Below are 21,375 nucleotides of genomic sequence, written 5' to 3' on the forward strand. Positions count from 1 at the left end.
TGAATTTATGGGTTCTTTAATGTTGACAGGATTTTCATTTTCATCTGTCATTATTACAGGGTGGGATCACCCAGAAAACAGTTAATTTCTGAACTTGGTTTCCCAGACCACACATGTGGTATAAATTTAAACCCCAAATCTGAGTGAGGGGCAGGACTATGGTAACAAATTTTCAGGGTAGTTTTTTTTAACCACTAACTTTATCCCTTTGATAGTGGTTAAATTTTACAGAAAAAAAAAAGTTATTGCTATAAAATGTACATAGCCCTTTGAGGGTTGGAGCTATATGGTGAGGGCCTAGGGGAAAGTGTCTCAGTTACAGCTTCCGTCTTGTGTAGTATCAGTACTTTTATACCTGTTCCCTTCCTGATTGATAAAACCCTGGTTGATAAAACCTGTAACAGATGTTCCCAAAGGCAAAGTTGCAGCATCAGCTTGCTTCTCTTATTTCCAGCTTTCTTTTAATTTTGGCTCCTAGAATTTGCTTTAATTCTTTTTTTTAATTATTATTATGGTAAAGAACATATCACATTAAATTTACCATGTTAACCATTTTTTTAATTTGAGTATAGGTGACACACAATGTTACATTAGTTTCAGGTGTACAATATAGTGATTCAACAACTCTGTGTTATGCTATGCTCACCAGTGTAGCATATTAACCATTTTTAAGGGATAATTCAGCAGTGTTAAGTATATTCACATTAGTGTGCAATAAAGTTCTAGAACTTTTTCATTTTGCAACACTGAAACCCCATACCCACTAAATGCTAATTTGCCCTTTACCTTCCCTTCTTAATGAACTGATTTATTAATTAATGGGCTGTTAATTATATTTCCAGCATATCTAGGTTTTGGGGTGTTCTTTATACCAAAAAGTATTTCATTATATCTATTTCTGTTATGCAGATTGTTACATAGCTGTGTAGATATATTTACCAGAAGATTTTATGGGAAATACATTAAAATTTTTAAGCCTCATAAGATGAAACACAGTGGTTAGGCCTTAGACAATGTAATATACTCACAAGGAGTGGTAATGTATTGTGACTGAATTCTCTTTGGCTTATGAAGGAAATGGGAAGACATGATGACCTTTGGTCCTTATTCTACATGTTGGTGGAGTTTGTGGTTGGTCAGCTGCCTTGGAGAAAAATAAAGGACAAGGTAATTTTGAAAACGGAAATGGAAATAACAGTTTTAGTAGGGGAAGGAATAAAAATTTCTCCTGAGTAGGCATAACTGATGAGAACATACTTACATATAAAAATTAAAATTAAGCTGATATTAAAGATCTAATGTTAGGATTTTTTTTCTGTGTACATGGAGAATAGATACTCCTTTGAGTATCTATTAAATCATCACTTCTGATTTGATTTCTAGCTTTCCCTCTTTTCACTACTTCTCCCATATTCATTTTTATAAGTCAAGTAAGTTTTTAAATTTTAATTGTTACATTATATTGTTTGATTTGAAAACTGTGAACAAATGTGTTGGTAAAGAAAAGTAGACTAGATTTAACTCTTTAACTCTAGATAACTCTTTTTTTGGGCGAACTGTCAATTCACTGATGCAGAACTCTGTTACCCTTTTGATTATCCTCCCCTCTCCCCCTAAGGCATTGTGCATTAAGCTATTAGTAAGAGCTCAATTCTTGCTTTATACTTAATTACCACTATCTCATTCCCTAGTACATACCCTTGAGACTATTACTGAGAGGCTGTTAATGTGTAGCTGCCAAGAGAAATTGACTTTAGTTCCTGTTCTCTTTACTTCCCAGGAGCAAGTAGGCTCTATTAAGGAGAGGTATGACCACAGGCTTATGTTGAAACATCTCCCTCCAGAATTCAGCATCTTTTTGGACCACATCTCTTCTTTGGATTATTTTACAAAACCAGACTACCAGGTAATCATCTTTGGGAGTTCTGTGGGCTAATCCTTCTCTCTCATTTAGTCTTTGTCTTCACTTACTGTAGCTTTGAGGGTATTGTATATGAGTATGGAAGGTCCTAGAATGATATTATTTTAATACATCCTGAGAAATGTGGTGACTGATTGATGAGGACTGTGTGTGTGTGTGTGTGTGTGTGTGTGTGTGTGTGTGTGTGTTCCCATCTGGAAGAACATACTTCATTAGAGTTTTAGATTTGTGTATGGTTGAACAGATTTTACTGTTCCTGCTGTGATTCATCTGGTATATAGAACTGCTGATAGTTGAAATTATGTAAATCCTATAACTAATTTGTTGACCAGAAGGAAATGTCCAGCTAGGTAATGTATCTGTTGAGGGCTTAGGGCTATAATATCGTATGTTAATATGCTATGGAACAACAGTTGGTGAAGATTATTGGCTCCATTTTATCTGTGGTCAGTGAATCATTTCCTTAGGGTTTCCATTAATAAGGCCTTATAAGGATTGACTAAGTTTACCACAAATTGCACCCCTGGCCCCAACCAACTGTATTTCAGAAGATTCTTTTGCTCTCAGGGAGAACTTAATATAGCTTAATGCAAAATAATCACTACCACTGAAGACATAAATGAAGCCACCCATGGATTAAACCAGGCATATGTCATTTCATTCCACTTTGCTTTATTGCACTTTGCAGATATTGCATTTTTTACAAATTGAAAGTTTGTGGCAACCCTGCATTGAGCAAGTCCATCAGCACCATTTTCCAACAGCATTTACTTATTTTGTGTCTCTGTGTCACATTTTGATAATTGTGAAATATTGCGTACTTTTCGTTATTGTTATATAGTGATCTGTAATCAGTGATCTTTGATGTTACAACTGTAATTGTCTTGGGGTGCCATGAAACATACCCATGTAACATAGTAAACTTAATCCATAAATGTTATGTGTGTTCTGACTGCTCCACCGACCAGCTATTCCCTGTCTTTCCTTCTGCTTGAGCTTCCCTATCCCCTGAGACACAACAATATTGAAATTAGGTCAGCTAGTAACCCTATGATGGCCTGTCAGTGTTCAGGTGAAAGGAAGAGTTGCACATCTCTCAATTTAAATTAGAAGCTGGAAATGACTCAGCTTGGTGGGGAAGGTATGTCAAAAGCCAAGATAGGCTGAAAGCCAGACCTTTTGTGCTGAACAGTTAGCCAGGTTGTGATTGCAAAGGAAAAGTTCTCGAAGGAAATTAGAAATGCTACTCCAGTGAACACATGACTGATTAGAAAGCAAAACAGCCTTATTACTGATATGAAGAAAGATTTAGTGGTCTGAAAAGAAGATCAAGCCAGCCATAGCGTTCCCTTAAGCCAATGCCTAATCCAGAGCAAGGCCCTAACTTTTTTCAATTCTGTGAAGGCTGAGAGAGGTGAGGAAGTTTCCAAAGAAGAGTTTGAAGCTAGCAGAGTTTGGTTCATGAGGCTTAAGGAAAGAAGCCCTCATCATGACATAAAAGTACAAGGTGAAGCAAGTGCTGATATAGAAGCTGCAGCAAGTTATCCAGAAGATCTAGCTTCTGAAGGTGGCTACTACACTAAACAACAGATTTTCAATGTAGAAGGAACAGCTTTCTATTGGAAGAAGAGCCATTTAGGGCTTTCATAGCTAGAGAAGAAAAGGCAATGCCTAGCTTCAGAGGTTCAAAGGGCAGGTTGACTCTCTTGTTGGAAGTTTTTGCAGGGGCACCTAGGTAGCTCAGTCAGCTGAGCAAGCATCTGACTCTTGATTTTGGCTCAAGTCATGATCCCAAGGTTGTGGGATCAAGTCCCGTGTCAGGCTCCATGAAGCCTGCTTAAGATATTCTCTCTCTCTCTCTCTCTCTCTCTCCCCCTCTCTCTCCCCCCCCTTCTCCCTTCCTCCCTCTCCCCTCCCCCCTTCCGCCCCTCTCCCCTACTTGTGCTGGCTCGCGCTCTCTCCTCTAAAAAAATCAAATCAAATAAAAAAGAAGAAGCTACTGCAGCCGGTGATTTGAAGTTGAAAGCAGTGCTCATTTACCATTCTGAATATCTAAGGGCTCTTAAGAATGCTAAGTCTACTCTGCCTGTATTCTGTAAATGGAATAGCAATGCCCAGATGACAGCATATCTGTTTAAAACATGGTTTACTGAATATTTTAAGCCCCCTGTTAGGACCTCCCACTCAGAAAAAAAGATCCCTTTCAAAATATGACTGCTCACAGACAATGGACATGGACAATGGACATGGACAAGATCTCTGTTGGAGATGTACAATGAGATTAATGTTTTCATGCTTGCTAATACAGTATCCATTGTGCAGCCCGTGAATCAAGAAGTCATTTCAACTTTCAAGTCTTACTGTTTAAGAAATATGTCTTATAAGGCAATAGCTGCTATAGATGATGATTCCTCTGATGTATCTGGACAAACTAAATTGAAAACTTTCTGGAAAGGATTTACCATTCTGGATGCCATGAATAATACTGATGATTCATGGGAAGAGGTCAGAATGTTACCATGAACAGGAGTCTGGAAGAAGTTGATTCCAACCCTCATGGATGACTTTGAAGCGTTCAAGACTTTCAGTAGAGGAAGTAACTGGAGATGTGACGGAAATAGCAGGAGAACTAGCATTACACATGGAGCCTGAAAACATGACTGAATGGCTGTAATCTCATGATAAAACTGTAATAGATGAGTGACTTCTTATGGATGAGCAAAGAAAAGTGGTTTCTTGAGATGGAAGCTACTTCTGGTGAAGAATGCTATGAAGATTGTTGAAATGAAAACAAAGAATTTAGAATATTCCATAAACTTGGTTGATGAAGCTGTGGCAGGGTTTGAGAGGATGGACTCCAGTTTTGAAAGAAGTCCTGAGTGGCTCAGTTGGTTAGGCATCCGATTTAGGCTCAGGTCATGATCTCACAGTTTGTGAGTTTGAGCCCCATGTCAGGCTCTGTGCTGACAGCTCAGAGCCTGGAGCCTGCTTCAGATTCTGTCTCCCTCTCTTTTTCTGCCCCTCCCCCACTTGTGCACACACGTGCTCGCTCGCGCTCTCTCTCTCTCTCTCTCTCAAAAATAAATAAATAATAAACATTAAAAAAAAGGTATCACATGGAACAGAGAAATCACTTGTAAAAGGAATAGTCAATCAGTGTGGCAAACTTCATTGTTGTCTTATTGTAAGAAATTGCTATAGGGACGCCTGGGTGGCTCAGTCGGTTAAGCGGCCGACTTCGGCTCAGGTCATGATTTCGCGGTCCATGAGTTCGAGCCCCACGTCACGCTCTGTGCTGACAGCTCAGAGCCTGGAGCCTGTTTCAGATTCTGTGTCTCCCTCTCTCTGACCCTCCCCTGTTCATGCTCTGTCTCTCTCTGTCTCAAAAATAAATAAACATTAAAAAAAATTTTTTTTTAAAGAAATTGCTATAGCTACCTCCACGTTCAGCAGCCACCACCCTGAGTAGTCAACAGCTATCAACATCAAGGCAAGACCCTCTACCACCAAAAAGATTCACTTGCTGAGAGCTCAGATGATAGTTAGCATCTTATAGAAATATTTTTGTTTTTAAAAAATTTTTTAAATTTATTTTATTTTATTCTTTATTTTAGAGAGAGTACATGCACAAGCAGGGGAGAGGGGCAGAGGGAGAGAGAATTTTAAGCAGGCTCCACATTCAGCATGGATCCCAACATGGGGCTCATTCCCACAACCCTGGTATCATGACCTGAGCCAAAATCAAGAGTCGGATGCTCAACTGACTGAGCCATCCAGGCACCCTCCAATAAATATTTTTAATTAAGGCATGTACATTGTTTTCTTTTTAGATATAATACTATTGTACACTTAATAGTATACAATACAGTAGAAATAACTTTCATATGCACTGGGAAGCCAAAAAATTCACTTGATTTGCTTGATTGTGGTATTTGCTTTATTCTGGTGGTCTAGAACCCAATCTGCAATGTCTCTGAGGTGTAACTATAAAAATGGTGTATCAGTTTATCATTTTCATATACAAAGGACAATACATGGACTTTTAATGAAAATTTTACATTCATCAGTCTTGCCCGGTTGAAAGACTCTGAACAGCATAGTGAACTTATTTGTATGTGGTAGCTATTTCTGTGTGAAATGGCAGCTTTTGTATAACATATAAACAAGATATAAAACAGAGAGGCAATATATAGCCTTGAGTACTTAGAGACGTTAAGTGGGTCATCTTGTCACCTTCTTTCCTGTGTGGCTTTTTGCATTAATAACTATAGATTGTGTAACAAATGGAGAAAATCCATTGTATGCAAGTCACTTTGGAATATATTCTTATAGTTACATTTTATATGTATTTCTGAAATGCACAGAATTCATATTACTTGTAATAAAATTCTAACTGTAATACTAGATTCAGGAGGAGCTGGAAAATGTTCCAACTTTCTCATCTTAGGTGTTAATAATTTTTTATTGATAGAGTTTGCATGGGAGTATAAAAGTTGAGCAAGGAAAATAATTTTGATCACATTCAGCACTTAAGTTATGTCTATAATCTAAAGAAAACTATTGTATTCACTAGCTTAAGTTTGAAAGTTAGATTTATAATTATTTTATTTAATTTTTAAATTTTTTTTAATGTTTATTTTTTGAGAGAGAGACAGAGTACAAGTGGGGGAAAGGCAGAGAGAGAGAGAGAGAGACACACACACACACACACACACACACACACACAGATTCCGAAGCAGGCTCCAGGCCCCAAGCTGCCAGCACAGAGCCCGATGTGAGGCTTAAACCTACAGACCATGAGATCATGACCTGAAGTGAAGTTGGTTGCTGAACCAGCTGAGCCAGCAAGGCACCCCTGTTTATAATTACTTTAAATTAACATATTCTTATTCTCATGTTTTTCATTTGGACATTCTCCTAGGAGCTTCTCTGTGTCTTTGTCATCTAATAACAAAACAAAATATAATAATTTTACTACTTTTGGAAGAGAGAGAGCAGGCAAAATATTTTCTTTTGGTTCTTTCTTGCTCTCTGATCTCTCATAAGCAGTGAGTGGGAGCAGAGGACAGGTGGAAAGGAGAAAGATAATTGGGGAAAAGATTTTGGTGTGCCTGGTATGTTCTCATGACTAGTATCAATGTCACATCAGGTTCCAAAAAGGTCTGATTGCATCTTCTGTCTCTTGCTTCCCTCACAGAGTCCTCCTATGGACTTCATTTTGAGAAAAATTACTCTGCTTTGAATCTGAACACTTTGTGAACTAATGCTGTCCATATGGTTAATTTTACAGTTTGGTATCTGTTTGGGAATATGAGTTTAATTACTGTTCTTTCAAAATTTTAAATTCCTCATTGGACAACCATTGTGGTTAAAAACAATAATGAAATCTTCTATCAACAAGCAAAAAACAAACAAACAAAAAAAACACCCAGTATTTAGCATGACTGCTTCCCTAGCTATATCAAAGGTCAAAAAACATTATGTCTTGTATGTTCTGAGCCAAGACTGGAGTGAATATATTTTGTAATCAGAGTGTTAAATGATGCTGTTTTACAAAGCCATGTTCACTTTGAATGTCTCTGCTTTGTAAGCCCTTAAAAGTCAGAATTTCTTGCCAGAAAACATTTCCATCTTAACAAGTTGCACATAGCCAACACCTCATCCGGTAGCCATCTAGTCCAGACCTAGAGAGAAGAGTTGTTTTGCTCTTAACCAGGAATCTTTTATGCATGTCTTAGAATAATGGCTGGCACTTGCTTTTGGAAAGAGTTATAGTGTTTTGGGAAACTACGTCCAAGTTTATCAGTGCTTAGTATTTATGTATAAGTGTATCTTCCCAGCTGGCTTTAAGTCCTGGAGGTACAACCATGTCTTCTTTTTTTGTCTTGCACTATCCTCACACTGTGCCTGGCACCTAAGTTTTCAGCAAATGTTAGGAAAATTCAATTTAATCTTAGTTTGCCCACAATCACCTACTAAGGAAATCTATAAATGCTGTTTTCTATCTGTTAAACTAAGTGAAGCTATCAGAATTATAGCCATGATTGAAACAGAGATCATATTATGAATATTATGGGGTTTTTTTTTTGAGAGAGAGAAAGCATGAGCAGGGGAAGGGCATGGAGGGAGGGAGAGAGAGAGAGAGAGAGAGGGAGAGAGAGAGGAGAGAAACAGACAGACTCCCAAGCAGACTCCATGCTCAGCCCAAAGCCCACATGGGAGCTCTTTCTCACAACTGTGAGATCATGATCTGAGCCGAGAGCAAGAGTCTGATGCTCAACCATCTGAGCCACCCAGGTGCCCCCGAATATCTGAAAGAGGATAAATTAAATTCTGAAAGAGGATAGCAACTCTAAGAAAAAGATGCTGGGATATGAATCTCTTCAGATGATAAAATTCTCTAGTTTTATACATGTACAAATACACACACACATGTGAGTGCATGTAAAATGTGAAATTTGATAAGCTCTGTGGATTGTACCCATGTAATTTTCCCGGTTTGGATATTGCACTCTAGCTATTTAAGGTGTTATTATTGGAGCACACTGGGTGAAGGGGATTTCTCTGTACTATTGCTGTAATTTACTATTAATCTTTAATTATTTCAGATTAAAGAAAAAGTGCTGGGCCAACATTTTCAGAAATGTACATAATGATTAAAAACACTCAACCCTATTGTGACCACCACGTAATTGAAATCATCCTTTTTACAGTATTTTGAGAAAGGAAAATATCTCTGAGGAGTAAATAGGAAAATCTTAACCTTGAATTCCACCACAAGACTCCACATGTAGGTGACACAGTTACTAGTTAATGGGAAACTGACATAGCATCAGATTGGATAAAGAAGAACCCTTGGGGTTGGGGGCGCCTGGGTGTCTCAGTCAGTTGAGTGTGTCCGACTCTTGATTTTGGCTCAGGTCATGATTCCAGGGTTGTGGGATCAAACCCCACATCAGGCTCTGCACTGAGCATGGAGCCTGCTTAAGATTCTCTGTATCTCCCTCTGCCCCTCCCCGCCACTCACTCACTCTCTCTCAAAAAAAAAAAAAAAAAAAAAAAAATTACATTAAAAAATAAAAGAACTCTTGGTACCTTTGCACATTATTGTCACGGTAATGACACCTAACAATGCCATAGCAATACATGGGTAGGGTTATTATCCCCATTTTATGGAGACTTACTTTAGACCTGTTGCCTGGGAAAACTGGTGGTTTCCAGTAGTGGTACTGAAAGTGGTGTCTGAACCCAATTTCTTACTCATTCCAAAAAGCCCTGTTTTTTACCATCTTGACTTCTTTGGAGAAGTGGCCACAAACACAGCAGCCACTGTAAAACAAATACTAACATGACTGGTTAATAAAAATGCAGTGAAAGAACTACAGAGTTATATGAAGAATTATTAGAAATTCTTGTCAGTAATTAATGGAATCATGTGATCCTGACAAAAGACCACAAAAGTATTTTTATTAGAGTGTTCCAGTGATGTGAAGCATTGTTTAGCAAGTTGAGAAGACCAATAAAACCCATAAATATCCACACTGTTGGTGAACCTAAAACTAAAATGTATATATCAGCCAGTTCATACAGTGCCACAGCATTGCTAAAATCAGAGTATATGATAGGAAATCCAAAGCTGACCACATTTCTTACTAATCTTGTTAATATACTTCCCAGGTTTAGGAATGGGACTGTTTAAGCAGAGGTTGCATCAGAATGCAGCAGGCTTGCCTCTTGCTGTTTTAAGATTCCCCTGAGTCTGATGTCATTGGAGTTAAATTTTTCAGAAGGCCTAGATGGGCTGTTAGGAAGCAAAAAAATAAGAGATTGAGCTGGAGAATAACAAGGGGGAACCTCCCATAAATTAGAGGGTCAGGGAAGGTCTATTTGTTCTGTGCTGTACCTTCCATCCTTCTGCCTTCTGCTGCTGGGTCTCTGGTGTCACCATCTTAGTAACAGACTTTTTTATCTGAGGCCCAAAGGCATATGCTGCATATGTTTATACTCTGATAAATGTAAGAAAATAATTCCATGATAAAAGGACATCTGGCATAAAAACTGCTTAGGATCGTTCCTTGGCAGCCCGGTATGGGCTGTAGCAGTGTGGCAGTGGCCGTCTGAGTGCTCACACAGCAAGGCGGGTACTGCCTCAGGGACAGGGACTCCATTTTCAGGAGGCATGCAGCTCGCTCTGTGAGAACCTCTATTTCCAAAGTCAAGAGAGTAGTCCAAGGTGTGCCACTTCTGTTCCCATATGCTGGGTCTCAATCCATCTTCCTTCTGGGTTTTCTGTAGCCCTCTAACTCTGACAATTTGGGGAAGTCTAAGCTATAACATAGGTAACTTAAGTCAACAAAAATATGACCAAAATCAAATTTCTGAGGTCTTATAGCCATGCCGTTTCCAGTTCCTTTTATCTATTTAGTTTCCTTTTCTACATGTATTATTTTTTCCTTGGGATTTAAATGAAAGGTAGCGTTATATGAATCTTTTAGTTAATATTATCACAAATACTTGTTCTTGAAATGTTTTGAGAGTAACTATTTAAAGGTTCTGGACTTGTAATTCCAACATGGGTTTCTCTCCCTACCCCCCGCCCCCTCAGCCTGATAGTTCTCTGGCACCAGCTGGGTGTCCTACAATTCAACTCACTTTTGACACTATCTACCCAGAGATAGATGGCATCAGATTCCACAGGTTAAGGACTCAGTCCCAGAAGACCGCCCTCCACTTCAGATGCCATTCGCAAGTCCTGGTTGTCACCTGTACTTCTGACTGGCCTATGACTATAAACCAAAGATTCCCACAATCCCTTCCTTGGGCCTGGTTAATTTGTTAGAGTGGCTCACAGGCCTTGGGAAACCAGTTTTCTCACTAGATTACTGGTTTGTTACAAAGGATTTAACTTTGAAAGAGCCAGATGGAAGAGATGCATAGGGCAAGCTATGGGGAAAAGGTGTGGAGCCTCCATGCCCTCTCTGCGGGCACCACTCTCTCGGCACCTCCATTATGTTTACCAACCCAAGAGCTCTCCAAACCACATCCTTTTTAGTTTTTATAGAGACTTCATTATATAGGCATGATTGATTAAATCATTTACCATTGTTGATTGATTCATCTTCTAGCCCCTCTCTTGTTTCCTGGAGGCCAGGGGATGGGACTGAAAGTTACAAGTCTCTAATCACATTGTTGCCAGCCCTTATCCAGAGGAGCTTTCCAAAAGTTACCTCATTAACAAAAACCCAGTTGTGGTGGGAAGGGGCTTGTTATGAATAACAAGATAGTCATTTCATGTTTATGGCTCTAAAGTGATTTCAGGAACTGAGGACTATAGAGCAAATATTATTATATCAAAAGATGCTCCTATTGCTCTTTTCTTTCAGGAAATTTCAAGGTTTGGGAAGCTGTGTGCCGGGAACTATGGACAAAGACCAAATATACATAAGAAATATATTCTGGTCATGTGATTGACCAAACTTATAACTTATAAATCACAACACTGCTGTTATATATAAAGTATTGTGTTAGATACTGTGATGATCAGACATGCACCAACCTCTTGGAGCTTACAGTTTGGGTGAAAGAGAGAAACCAATCAAATAATCAGAAATAGCTATAAATATACCATTGATAGCATTTGGTCACCTTGTTGAGATGTTTTCTTCACTGGGCATCAAAATCAGCACACACTTGATTCTCCTGTCTCATTGACCACTCCTTCTTGGTTTCCTTTGCTGAGTCTTCTTTCCAACCAAATGTTGGAGTGCCCTAGGCCTTTGCCCGTTGACCTCTTGCTACCTACTCTCCTTAGATGATATCATCCAGTTCAGTGACTTTAAATAATACCTTTTCATATCTATATGCTGACTGTCAAATTTGTATCTATATACCCTATTCCTCCCTGAAACTTTCAGTATCCCAATCCTCAAACTCTCATAAAGGATGATCTTTGTGAGATCTTTATCCACGTCACATCAGAGTTTTAGAATTTAAAGACCAAAAAATGAGGGGTGCCTGGCTAGCTCAGTCAGTAGAGCATGCAACTCTTCATCTTGGGGTTGTGAGTTTGAGCCCCATGTTAGGTTTAGAGATTACTTAACAATAAAATCTTGGGGCACCTGGGTGGTTCAGTCAGGTAAGCATCCAACTCTTGATCTCAGGTCAGGTCTTGAACTCAGGGTGGTGATTTCAAACCCCACCATGAGCTCCACGTTTGGTGTGGAGCCTACTAAAAAAAATTAAAAAGTGGGGCGCCTGGGTGGCGCAGTCGGTTAAGCGTCCGACTTCAGCCAGGTCATGATCTCGCGGTCCGTGAGTTCGAGCCCCGCGTCAGGCTCAGGGCTGATGGCTCAGAGCCTGGAGCCTGTTTCTGATTCTGTGTCTCCCTCTCTCTCTGCCCCTCCCCCGTTCATGCTCTGTCTCTCTCTGTCCCAAAAATAAATAAACGTTGAAAAAAAAAATTAAAAAAAAAAATTAAAAAGAAAGAAAATTAGATCTTGAACAAATGAAGACAAAAAATTGAAATATATAATATAAACCAAATAAAGAGGCAGATTTCTTTGTGATAATTTGTGTATATGCACCCACATACAGCTGAATAATTTTTCAGCCCCCCCCAAAAAATTGTAAGGAAGTACAATCAACTTCTGTATACCTAGATATACCAACTGTTAACACTCTTCACTTACATCAAACCATATAAAAATGCCCGTTTGAAAAAAAAAATGATCACCTTGATGATTGAAACTGAATACACACGTATATACATACAACACAAATATTCTTTTGCCAAACCATCTGAAAGTAGGTTTTAGATAAGACACTTCATTATGTATCTTCTAAAAACATTCTCCTGCATAACTGTAAACTGGTGACCCAATTGAGAAAAATCAGTATTAATTCAGTATCATCATCAACATATAGTCCTTATTCAAATTCCCCCATTTGTACGATTGTTCTTTGATTTGTTTTGTTTTATTTTTTTAAATCCTACTACAAAACCAATTGTGAGTCTGGCAGCTTTCTCAAGGAATAAAGCAATGATGTTTATTGTTAGCTTACTCTAGTGTTTTTCTTTATGGTTTAGCTTCTGACATCCGTGTTTGACAACAGCATCAAGACCTTTGGAGTAATTGAGAGTGATCCTTTTGACTGGGAGAAGACTGGAACTGATGGTTCCCTAACAACCACCACTACTTCTGCCACCCCTCAACTGCACACCCGTTTGACCCCTGCAGCAATTGGGTATGTCCTAAACAGATTATTTACCAGTGGCTTTCTTGCGTGCACTGTGTTAGCACAAATGTCTTTTATTTCATCCAGGTTCCTTCAGATGACAAAATGCTAAGACATATGAGAAAGCCTATGGATTTCCTTGAATTAATATTGCTCTTACATATGTCTGTTCAGATTTACTTTTCTTAGAAAGTGTTTATAGGTCATACTGTGAAATGGGAGCTTTGAGCTGGTATGGCTTGTTGATGTCAGATTTACAATGGGTATTCCTCACAATGAGAAGGAATTGTTTGATTTTAGTTCTAAAGAATATATAGGAGCCTGGAAAGAATGAACCACAATTATACCTAACTATACTATGCTTAAGTTTAGTGTGAACAAAACATGTAGCTTGTTGCTCTAAGAAGGTGATTTAATTTACCAAGTGTTTTAGGAACAGGTTATGGTGTATTGCCATCATCTTGGTTTTGTTTGTTTTCTCCCTTACATGCATTAAATACAGTTGGTTTTGTTTGTTATTTTTAAAATTGGGGGGCAGGGTTGTCCTTTTTTTTTTTCCTGACCCATTTTTACCTGCTCTGGTTGCTTTAAACTATTTAGTTAACAATGAAAAAAGTAAGTAGGGAAAAATCATCATATAAATGGAGCTAATTGTGAGAAACTAATCCATTGTTTTTGATTTTATATTGAAAGATGGGATCACCAGAGCTTATTGAATCAGAAGAGCTTACATGGACTTATATAACTGGAGATGATATCTTTGATTAGCTAGTCTGAGAGTTCTTAAGTGGGGCACCCTGACAGTCTACATTAGAATCATCACAGATGTTTGTTTAAAGTACCCATTTGTTGGAGCCACCCCAGACTTACCAAATCAAAATGTCCAAGGCACAGAATATTTCTCTTGCTTCTCTGAGTTTAGAACCCACTGCCCTAGTCCAGCCACTCCCTTTTACATTAGAGGAAATAATCCTAACACTGAGTGAATCAATCATCCAACTGTAGGTAAATATTAGCAACAGAGCTGGAACCTGTCTAGAAATTTTGATTCTTGTTTTAGTGCCTTTGTCCTCCTCCTTTGATTGTTGTTAGAAGTAGGTAAGTCTCAAACTTGCAAAAATCCAGGTGATAGGGCTTCATGGTAGCTGAAGTCAGTGAAGACAGTCTAAGTTCCCATCTCTCAATGTTTCCTCCTAAAATAAGACATAATAACAAGAAAGAAAAAATAAAACTACACAAAAACCATGTCCTCAACATAATTTGAAGACAAAGGATGCCTAGCCTAAACTCCAAAATAAGTAGAGAGAAACAAAAAACCACCAACTCTCTTAATGTTCCTACTTCACTCAACCCTGCCCCCCAGGCTTTATAAAGGCAGATCACTAAAAACTGGGGGGAGGATTAGCAATGGGACTTAAGGTCGATCTTAAACCAACACCAGGAAAACTGAACCTGTCTTACAAATGAAATTATTAGAAAGTGTCTAGGTAGATCAGGTCATGAACTACCAGGAGGTAAAAAAAAAAAAAAAAAGCTATGATTCAAAATACATAGCTTCTGAAAGAAAGAAAGAAAGAAAGAAAGAAAAGAGAAAAGAAAGAGAGAGTAGGAGTGAGGGAGGGAAGAAGGAAGGAAGGAAGAAAGAAGAAGGAAGGAAGAAAGAGGGGGGAGTGAGGGAGAGAAGAAAGAAAGAAAGAAGAAAAGAGACAAAACAGAAAGGAGAAGTACCTTTTATCAGTTGAGTGGTGAAGGGTCCAATCAGCAGAGAGAAACTACATAGTCATTTGAACAGGGAAGGATGATACAAGGAGTCATTACCTATAAGACAAAATTGGAACAATGTGGCATGGACTAGTAAGAAGTAGAAATACGGTGCTAGCAAATACAAAGTGTAGCTCCTACTGTTAAGGCTAAGATGAAGCATCCAAGGAAGAGCTCCACCAGCTCTGACTCCAGGGCTGAGTTCCTGACCTTGTTGGATTGCTCACTGGGTGCTCACTGGATGGCCAGGAAGTCACTCTGATGCCTGGTAGAATTTGCTGAAAATCTGCCCTCTGGAACTTGATGGAAATCTGTTCTCTGGGGTGTCAGAGAAAACTATTTGCTGGTGTGTCTCACCAGAGACACTGTGCCATAAAACTGCTATTTCTCAGGGAAGCTGTTGGTTGCTGACCTCTTTGTGCTGCAGGAAACAGGTGCTGAAGATGCTGAGGCGTGGCAGGATCCTTGTGCTGGGGAGAGCCATACACACTGGAGAGACTTGCCAAGCTGCACACTGGAGCTCTGACAGAACACTTTCTTCTTGCAGTGTCTCTTCAGTGCCCTCTGACACAAGCCCCAGTGCCAGCTGGCAAAGGAAAATATTTCAAGGGCTCAGATCCACTCTCACAGAACAGGCAAAAGGGATGAATTTCAAGCTGAAGGCAGTACATCAATAATTGCAGAAGGGCAAAAGGGGAAATAAAATTTACCTACAAAAAGGAGAACTATAAAATCAGGATACTGTATCTCTCTGACCATAAAAACAAGTAAAAATCCACTAATGTGTTTGGACTTTGTTATATTGACAGAAGAGGGCACCAAACAAACTACAAATCTCATGAACTACTTCACTACCGCAAAAATGAACAAGAAAAAGATTTCCAAGGTCCATTAAGTCTTACTGAAAAAAAATCAGAAGAGAAAATCTAATTCATACTAAGGAAATTTCCTTTCAGAGAATCAACCACGAAGAAGAAGAAAACTCTAAGATAAAACCCCAAATGGAAGTAAATATACTTGTGCATTTGAAGATAGGGATAATCACCTTGAATCAGAAATTTAAAAACTAAGAACAGAAATAGACCACAAAGTAGAGGAAGATGGGAGAAAAAGGAAAAGGAGAAGAGAGAGAAAGGAAGAAATGAGAGTTGACTGAACTGAATGGAAGAAAAAAAGATGTCTTAGAAGTGAAAAATTAGGGGTGCCTGGGTGGCTCAGTCGATTAAGCATCTGACACTTGGTCTCAACTCAGGTCATGATAATATGTTTTGTGAATTCGAGCCCTGCATTGGGCTCAAGCTGGCAGTGCGGAGCCTGCTTGGGATTCTCTTTCTGTCCCTCTCTCTCTGCCCCTCCCATATGTGTGCTGGCGCGCTCTCTCTCTCTCTCTCTCTCTCTCTCTCTCAAAATAAAATAAACTTAAAAAATGAAAAAGTGAAAAAAATTATAAAGAGCTAAAGGAGAGTAGATTCAAATGAAAATTTAATAAGGGGCATTGATATAAAGTCGGGGGTGGGGGAGGGAAGCCCTAAAGGAATGAAAATAAGATAATCATTTAAAATGGCTAGAGAGAGAGTAGTGAAAATGGAATGCTGACAGAGGAGGAATAGCATTCATTATCGATTAAGTTAGAGTCCCTAATGGAGGAAAACAAAACAATACTGGTTAAAACCAAGAAACTCTATAGCAAGATAAAATGAGAAAACAGGGGACTAAGAGCATTTAAAAAGGTGTATGTCCAGAGTACACCATTAGAACAAAAAGGCAAGGGGTGCCTAAGTGGCTCAGTCGTTCAAGAGTCTAACTCTTGATTTCGGCTCAGGTCATGATATCACAGTTCATGAGATCAAGCCCCTCAATGGGCTATGCACTGACCATGTGGGACCTGCTTGGGATTCTCTCTCTCCCTCTCCCTTGTCCCTCCCCTGCTTGTGCATGCATATTTTCTCTCTCTCTCTCTCTCTCTCTCTCTCTCTCTCTCTCTCAAAATAAATAAACTTCTTTATAGGCAAACCTAAAATACCCCCAAAAACAGAAAGAAAGAAAGAAAGAAAGAAAGAAAGAAAGAAAGAAAGAAAGAAAGAGGCTAAATGAGAGTACAAAGAAGATTCATCTTGTAGAGAAAGAAATGTAACAAAACACATATAATTATAAAATACCATGACAGAGTTGAGGCCAAACATATCAATCATAGCAATAAATATGCATGGGCTTAACTCCTCTATGAAAAGATTTTCAGTTTGGTTTACATAGCTAAATACATATGCTATGTACAAGAGACCTAAAAAATATTTCAGAAAGGATGAACAAAGAAAAACCCAAAAAATGGAGCCCTAAGGAGAGAATAATGATCCTGATATCAGAGAGTCTAAAATTCAAGCAAAAAAAAGCAAAAAAAAAAAAAAAAAAAAAAAGTTACAAAGATGGAATGCTTTTTTTAATGCTTAATGCTGCAATTCACAAATGGGACATAATAAATACATAATATTTAGTCTCCAGAATCCCAGCAGTCACCTTTAGGAAGCAACAACTAGAAGAGATTCAGGGAGGCATAGCTAGAAACACACGAGTAATTGGAGATCTTCTTGCATATTTTTTTTAGCTCTACATCCTGAAGATAGAGATCGTGCCTTCTGCTCAAATGCCCCTGGAACATTAATAAAAATTGATCAGTTATTAGGTCATCAAGAAACCTTATATGCTTTATAGTTCCATAAAGCAGAAATATTATACTGCCTGATCACACTGCATTAGAACCAGAAATTTCCAACAAAAAACAAAAATGTCAAAGGCCATTCCTCCTGGAAACTTAGAACCCTATCAGACTACTCATTTTTTACATTTAAAGCTAAGATCAGAGGGAAATTATGGGTATTAAGTAAGGAGGTACATGATGTCAGTATGTCTTATTACTGGTGGTATTAATGTTGTTAATCTGGTTAGGGTGATGTTAGATTTTTCCACTGTGAAGTTACTATTTTTCCCTTTGTAAGTAATTATTTTATGGGAAGATGTTTTGAGACCATTCAAATAAACTTTTTTTAAAATTTATTTTATTTAAAAAATTTTTTTTTTTAAGAGAGAGAATGCAGGCAGGGAAAGGGCAGAGAGGGAGGAGTACAGAGGGTCTGAAGTGGGCTCCATACTGACAGCAGCGAACCTGATGTAGGGCTCAAACTCATGAACTGTGAGATCATGACCTGAGCTGAAGTTGAACGCTCAATCAACCCAGTCATCCAGGCACCCCAAAACTTGTTTTTCTTTGTACTTTCTCCCACAAGTTTTAGCATCCATCAGTGAATCTTGCCTGAAAAGTATTGTGCCTACAAGCCTACCATTTATCTGCCCTGTTAAGAAGTGACTGAATTTGCTGACCTCTGAATTAAAATACTGATTTTTCAGCACACCTTATCTATTAAGGCCAGATAAATATCTGTGAGCTGTGCTGTCTCTGTCGCCACTACCACTGCCATTATAGTGCTAAAGTAGCCACAGACAATATGTAAATGAATGAGCATGACCCATGCCATACACTTGACTTACAAAAATAGGTGAGCTGGCCAGATTTGGCCCACAGCCCTAGTTGGCTAATGCCTGCCTTAGATTATGGGGAAGGAAGTGTGAAAAGGATGTCTGTTCTTAGTACTTTTCTTGACATCTGTCTAATTCTTCCATACATGTCCTTACTTTTTTTTCCTTAATGTTTCTATAATTTATACCTTGTCCACAAACACAAACACACACAATGTGCTAATGTGCTAATAATACTATTACATATACTTTTGCATTCATTCAACTCCTGAATGAAATATGATTTTTCTGGGAAGGAATTTCTTTCTGTATCGCAAACTCTGGATTTGGATCAGAGCTATAGGAGAATGAAGAAAATAGAATTATGTAAGGGTTAAAAATGGGGAATAAATGCAGAGAGGAACCTAAGTCATGTGCAGGAGAGCCCGTGTGGGGAAGATGTGAGAGCCCCTTGAAGTGTGTGGAATTAGACCGCAGCATATGAGAGAAGAATGAAACTGGGATAGAATAAAATTAGAAGCAGTTTGTAGGTGGAGATGTACTTTGTTTCCTCAGGAGTGGAGAAGGAAATGCCAAGGAGTTGGGGGGTTGGAAAGAAGCTGTGGAATAGTAGCTAGGCATAGGGAAGAAAGGATTGGAAGAAAACTGAGAGATTTAAAATGGGAAAAAATTGTGGGGCTAGTAGACCGACCTTCCTGAATTCAAATATTGATTCTTTTGCCATTGTCTGTCCTCGAGAATACAGGGAATTCTTTTAATAAACATTTGGATTGCCATGTAGCACATATATGTTAGTGTCTGTTGTAATGTCTAGCATCAATCAGTATATTGAACTTATATCTGAAAAATGTTTTAGTAGCCAGTTTATGAGCTTTATGAACTTTATTTACTTTTGAACTTTATTTTTATCATAAATCCCTTAATATGAACACTTTTAGGCCAAACTACCTTTTTCAATGTGTTCCCAATGTCAGAACTATAAGAACCACCTTACAGGCCTGAGAGCTATTTTTTTCCTGAGAGCTATTATCAGTGCTTTTCTAATTACATACCTATAACATATTGATAAAGAGATTCATCTTCTCCTATTGGCCCTAGTAGGGAGAGGTGGTAGCGAAGGTCAACTTAGGTAGAACAAGTCCCTGAAAAATGACTGATCTTTGTTCTCACAGCATTTCATATTGACAATACCTGGGCCAGAGCGTTGTCACCCTTGGAGTGGTTCACTAAGAAGATGCCTATTTTGCCACTCATATTGATTGTATGTGTCAGTATAGTTAGTCTAGTGAAGACTGTTTTTTCTATTTTTAGACATTCCAGATCACTTCTAAGAAAGGGTTTCACTGTGTGGTAAATATTGTGTTCAGTCGGCAATATTTAAAAACAAAACAAACTGGGCACCTGGGTGGCACAGTTGGTTAAGCATCTGACTCTTGATCTCAGCTCAGGTCTTGAACTTAGGGTCATGAGTTCAAGACCCACATTGGGTTCTGTGCTAGGTGTGAAGCCTACTAAAAAAAAAAAAAAACCAAACAAATAAAAATAAAATACAAACTAGTATACAGAGCATAATTCTAGAACATAAGAGCATACAAGGATCTGAACACTTAACGAGTGATAACTAAGAACTAGAAAAGCCCCCTCATGGGCCAGCGGTCTAAGGGAGAGATGACCAGCCATATAAATAGGACATGAAATTACTTAGAAAGAAATATATTGACAGGTGTCAATATTTTTTAAATTTTGTTCATGGTCAGTTCATGCAGAACTGTATAATTAAAGAATTTCTAGTTTCACCCAGAGGGCAAGAATTTCCTTTCTCATTTCCCTAGAGCCTTCCATATAGTAGATACTTAGTAAAAAGTCTGTAAATGCAGAAGGCTAGGTACATTTTACACTATTTAAAAAATACAAGTGATCACATACCTGCTTATATCGTTATGACACTTAATATTTTTCTGCTTATAGTTTTTGTTATTCCCTAAATGAAAAAAATGGGTAAAGAATAGAAAATACTACAATTGACAGGGACTTTTTAGAAAATACAGCAATAATTATTGAATCAGTGAGTTATTGTTAACATTTCTTTTTTTAGATCAGCCTGAAAATTCTACTGATCAGAAGCAGTTTTATTTTGTACAATTGGCATGACCTAAGTTTCTGAGGTTTTTGGTTTTGTTTTGTATTACTCTTTTACTCATGTATAGACTTCATGATTTAAGTCCAGAAACAAAATATAGGATAATCTTAGAGTAACTTTTGATTCTGGTGTTTTTAAGTTCTACCTTTTTTTCACTCCACATTTTTAGAATTGCCAATGCCACTCCCATCCCAGGAGACTTGCTTCGAGAAAATACAGATGAGGTGTTTCCAGATGAACAGCTTAGTGATGGGGAGAATGGCATCCCTGTTGGTGTGTCACCAGATAAATTGCCTGGATCTTTGGGGCACCCACGTCCCCAGGAGAAGGATGTCTGGGAAGAGATGGATGCCAACAGGAACAAGATAAAGCTTGGGATTTGTAAGGTTAGTATTTCTTGTATAGGAAGAATATCTTTCTATGTGCTTAATGTTTTTCTTCTGTTAATGTAGCTAAGTATCATGATTCTTAACTTTGAGAAGTAGAACATTGTATTGCTAGTGATTTATATATTTGTAATTGCAACATCTTGGCTAATTTTGCCCATAGCACTCAGGTATAGATGCTAAACATTAATCTTCATCTTGTATTTTGTGAAAAAGATGAAGGGATTTTTAAAAAATAACCAGACACAGAGACTAAAAGAAGAGACATCTATAGAAAAGAAGTAATAGTCTTTCTAAATAATATGACAAAACTCTGGGCCCCTTCTTTAGTGTGGACCTAGGGAACTAGGAGTACCCATTCTGAAAATTGCCTCAAGTGGAGGTGGGGAAATGAGGGTTGG

At 38.3% G+C, this 21,375-nt stretch overlaps 1 protein-coding gene across 4 annotated transcripts in view; it reads left to right on the forward strand.

The window, feature by feature from the left end:
• Positions 1-21,375, forward strand: part of TTBK2 (tau tubulin kinase 2) — a 164,768-nt gene that overhangs the window by 103,851 nt on the left and 39,542 nt on the right. For all 4 annotated transcript variants that reach the window (XM_047862921.1, XM_047862922.1, XM_047862920.1 and 1 more), the window contains 4 exons: positions 1,075-1,167; positions 1,781-1,906; positions 13,008-13,165; positions 20,758-20,974. In XM_047862921.1, coding sequence (XP_047718877.1) covers positions 1,075-1,167; positions 1,781-1,906; positions 13,008-13,165; positions 20,758-20,974 — 594 coding nt within the window. The remainder of the gene's footprint in view (positions 1-1,074; positions 1,168-1,780; positions 1,907-13,007; positions 13,166-20,757; positions 20,975-21,375) is intronic.

This window comes from Prionailurus viverrinus, chromosome B3, assembly GCF_022837055.1.
Source record: "Prionailurus viverrinus isolate Anna chromosome B3, UM_Priviv_1.0, whole genome shotgun sequence".
Lineage (NCBI taxonomy): Eukaryota > Metazoa > Chordata > Mammalia > Carnivora > Felidae > Prionailurus > Prionailurus viverrinus.